The 3,081-nt window shown below is 64.7% G+C and overlaps 1 protein-coding gene across 1 annotated transcript; it reads left to right on the forward strand.

Annotated features, from left to right (window-relative positions):
* The first annotated feature begins 219 nt into the window (after window positions 1–219).
* Window positions 220–2,601, forward strand: FJX1 (four-jointed box kinase 1). The gene has a single exon (XM_074272388.1). It carries the CDS (start codon window positions 339–341, stop codon window positions 1,635–1,637), a length of 1,299 nt encoding a protein of 432 aa, XP_074128489.1. The 5' UTR covers window positions 220–338; the 3' UTR covers window positions 1,638–2,601.
* The last annotated feature ends 480 nt before the right edge of the window (window positions 2,602–3,081 follow it).

Consider the following 3,081-nt stretch of genomic DNA (forward strand, 5'->3'; position numbering starts at 1 on the left):
TGAATCGCGCCTGCCGGAGGGTCTCACAGCGAAATACAAAAGCGGCTGCGAAGCGGCTGGGAGGAGAGTTCCCAGCGCTCGGCCCAGTCGGAGCGGGAGCCGGAGCGGGGCCAAGCCCAGCCGCGGCAGCCACAGGCGCGGCCCCAGCCTCGGCAGCCACAGCAGCAGCCTCAGCCTCGGCGGCGGCGCCGGAGCCCCGCAGCCACCATGGGGCACAGGCGCCGCGGGCCCGGCAGCTCCCGGGCTGCTGGGGAGGCATCGCCGCCGGGGCCCCGGCCCCGGGGCTCGGCTTGAAGCCGCGGCACCCGCCCGCCCCCGGAGCCCCTACAGGCTGGACGATGCGGGGGCCCGGCCGCGTCGCCGCCACAGTCGGGCTCTGGCTCTTGGCGCTGGGTTCGCTCCTGGCGCTGTGGACCGGGCTCGCTCAGCGGGCGGAGCAGCGCCCCTTCCCCGGGCTGGGGCTTCTGCGCCCCGGGCGGAGCAGCGCGGATCGCGCGGCGTCGCCGGCTCTGCACCTCCCCCGACTACGGCTGAGGGACGCCCCCGGCGGCCCCGCGAAAACTTTCCGGGCGCTGCTCACCGTGCCGGCCGCCGGGGAGAGCCCGCCCCGGCGCCTCCCGGAGCCGGCGAAGCGCAGGCAGCCGGGGCACGTGGAGGAGCCCCGGCGGGGCGGCCCGGCCGCCGTGCAGGGCGGCATCTTCTGGAGCCGGGGCCTGGAGGAGCAGGTGCCCCGCGGCTTCTCGGAGGGGCAGGCGGCGTCCTGGCTGGAGGCGGCGCGCGGGGCTCGGGTGGTGGCCCTGGAGCGCGGCGGCTGCGGGCGCAGCTCCAACCGGCTGGCCCGCTTCGCCGACGGCACCCGCGCCTGCGTACGCTACGGCATCAACCCGGAGCAGATCCAGGGCGAGGCCCTGTCCTACTACCTGGCCCGGCTGCTGGGCCTCCAGCGCCACGTGCCCCCGCTGGCGCTGGCGCGGGTGGAGCCGCGGGGCGCGCAGTGGGCGCAGGTGCAGGACGAGCTGCGCGGCGCGCACTGGGCCGAGGGCAGCGTGGTGAGCCTGACCCGCTGGCTGCCCAACCTCACGGACGTGGTGGCTCCCGCGCCCTGGCGCTCGGAGGACGGGCGCCTGCGGCCCCTGCGCGGCGGCGGCGGCGAGCTGGCCAACCGCAGCGAGCCCGAGCTGGTGGAGCTGGTGCAGTGGACCGACCTGATCCTCTTCGACTACCTGACGGCCAACTTCGACCGGCTGGTCAGCAACCTCTTCAGCCTCCAGTGGGACCCGAGGGTCATGCAGCGGGCCACCAGCAACCTGCACCGCGGGCCCGAGGGCGGACTCGTCTTCATAGACAACGAGGCCGGCCTGGTGCACGGCTACCGGGTGGCCGGCATGTGGGACAAGTACAACGAGCCGCTGCTCAAGTCCGTGTGCGTCTTCCGCCAGCGCACCGCCCAGCTGGTCCTGGAGCTGCACCGGGGCCAGGACGCCGCCGCGCGCCTCCTGCGCCTGTACCGGCGGCACGAGCCGCGCTTCCCCGAGCTGGGCGCCCTGGCCGAGCCCCACGCGCAGCTGCTGCAGCGCCGCCTCGACTTCCTCTCCAAGCACATTTTGCACTGCAAGGCCAAGTACGGCGGGCTGTGACCTGGGACCGGGGCCGCGGGGGGGTGGCCCGGGGATGGAGAGGCGCCGGACAGCTGCGCTCTGCAGCGAAGCTCCGAGGGGCCGGCTGGGAGCTTTGCAGCCAACGCCCACCGAGTGACCCGAGCCGGGAGGCTTCCCCGGATCCCTCCCGCTCCGACCTCATCTCGCCGTTTCTCCGTCTCCTCTCTCTCTTCCTCCCTCCGTCCTTGCCCGTGTTCTCCCCTCCCCCGTCACACTTTCTCCTCTGAAAGTTCTCCAGGACTGGACTGTGGCTCCAAGCCTGCCCTCCTCCCGCCTCCGTGCAGGAGCCTCCTGTTCCCACCCCGGACCGGGTGAGCCGCTGAGAATGGCGGGTGGCTCGGACTCCGACCTCAGTTTGGGAGCACGACCCCCAGAAGGCTCCGTTTGGGCGACCCGGATTTGTATTTTCGTTTTCTTGTGTCCTCCCCCTCCCCACCTTTTACTAAAAACGGGGGGGGGCGCGGGAGGGGGGATTTCCTCCCAAATCGAATTCTGTCACTCACGTAGCACCGAGCGGGCGCTTTCTACTGGTCTCTGGAGTAACCGACATGCCATTACACGATGCAGTTCTGTTCGTGTGTGCATTCTTTGTTCTAAGGCTGGGACCGCCGGCGATGGCACGGCTCGGCGGGTGTGGAGAGCAGAGATCCCGGTAACTCCGAACCGCCCTCGGGAAGCCTCCCCAGCAGATCCCGCTCCTTCCACCCGTTCGTTCTAGCGTCTTTTGGCCCGAAAACGACAATACAGAACGGCCTGGATGAACCCCATCAAAGAGAATGGATTTTCCTCCCTCTTGGCCCCCGCCCCTCTTACCCCCAGCCAACCTGCCGAGATGTCTCAAAGAAAAGAAAGAGGGGGAGGGGGGAGAAAAACCCAGTTTCATGCACTTTACTTTGCTTTTTTTTTTTTAATTTTTTTATTAAAATAATTTTTTTTAATTTGACAGATTCTGCCTTCTCTGTATATATGTGCATAAAACGTTGTGTAAATATACTAAACAAACTTATATTTCAATAAAAGGGGATTTAAAGTTTAGAATTTGGACAGCTTGAACTGTTGGAGGCACCTGATCTCCCCTCACCCACCCTGAGTTGAAGTAGGTAGCCCCGCTGAATTCCTTCTGATAAACATCCAGTTCTGCAGAAATCTGTCACAGTGACCTCAAATGCTTGTAAAAACAAATGTAGGTCATTTTAGGGAGATTTACTGAGAATTTGCCTTTTCTTTGTTCAGCTCTTACCCATTCTTCATTCAGGACTGAGAAACAAGTTCTCTGAGTTCAGCCTGGGGAGTAAAGGGGAGAAGGAAAAAAGCTTTCTATTTCCTGACAAAGAAAACTCCAGTAAGAAGGATTTGAGTGGAATATATACCTGTTTTAATCCTGTGACAGATATGACTGAACCAGACATTCAGGTTTAAAATT

This window comes from Sminthopsis crassicaudata, chromosome 6, assembly GCF_048593235.1.
Source record: "Sminthopsis crassicaudata isolate SCR6 chromosome 6, ASM4859323v1, whole genome shotgun sequence".
Taxonomy (NCBI): domain Eukaryota; kingdom Metazoa; phylum Chordata; class Mammalia; order Dasyuromorphia; family Dasyuridae; genus Sminthopsis; species Sminthopsis crassicaudata.

Bases quoted from the DNA above. Each gene is read 5' to 3' on its own strand.
- FJX1 (XM_074272388.1), top strand. From the start codon at position 339: ATGCGGGGGCCCGGCCGCGTCGCCGCCACAGTCGGGCTCTGGCTCTTG.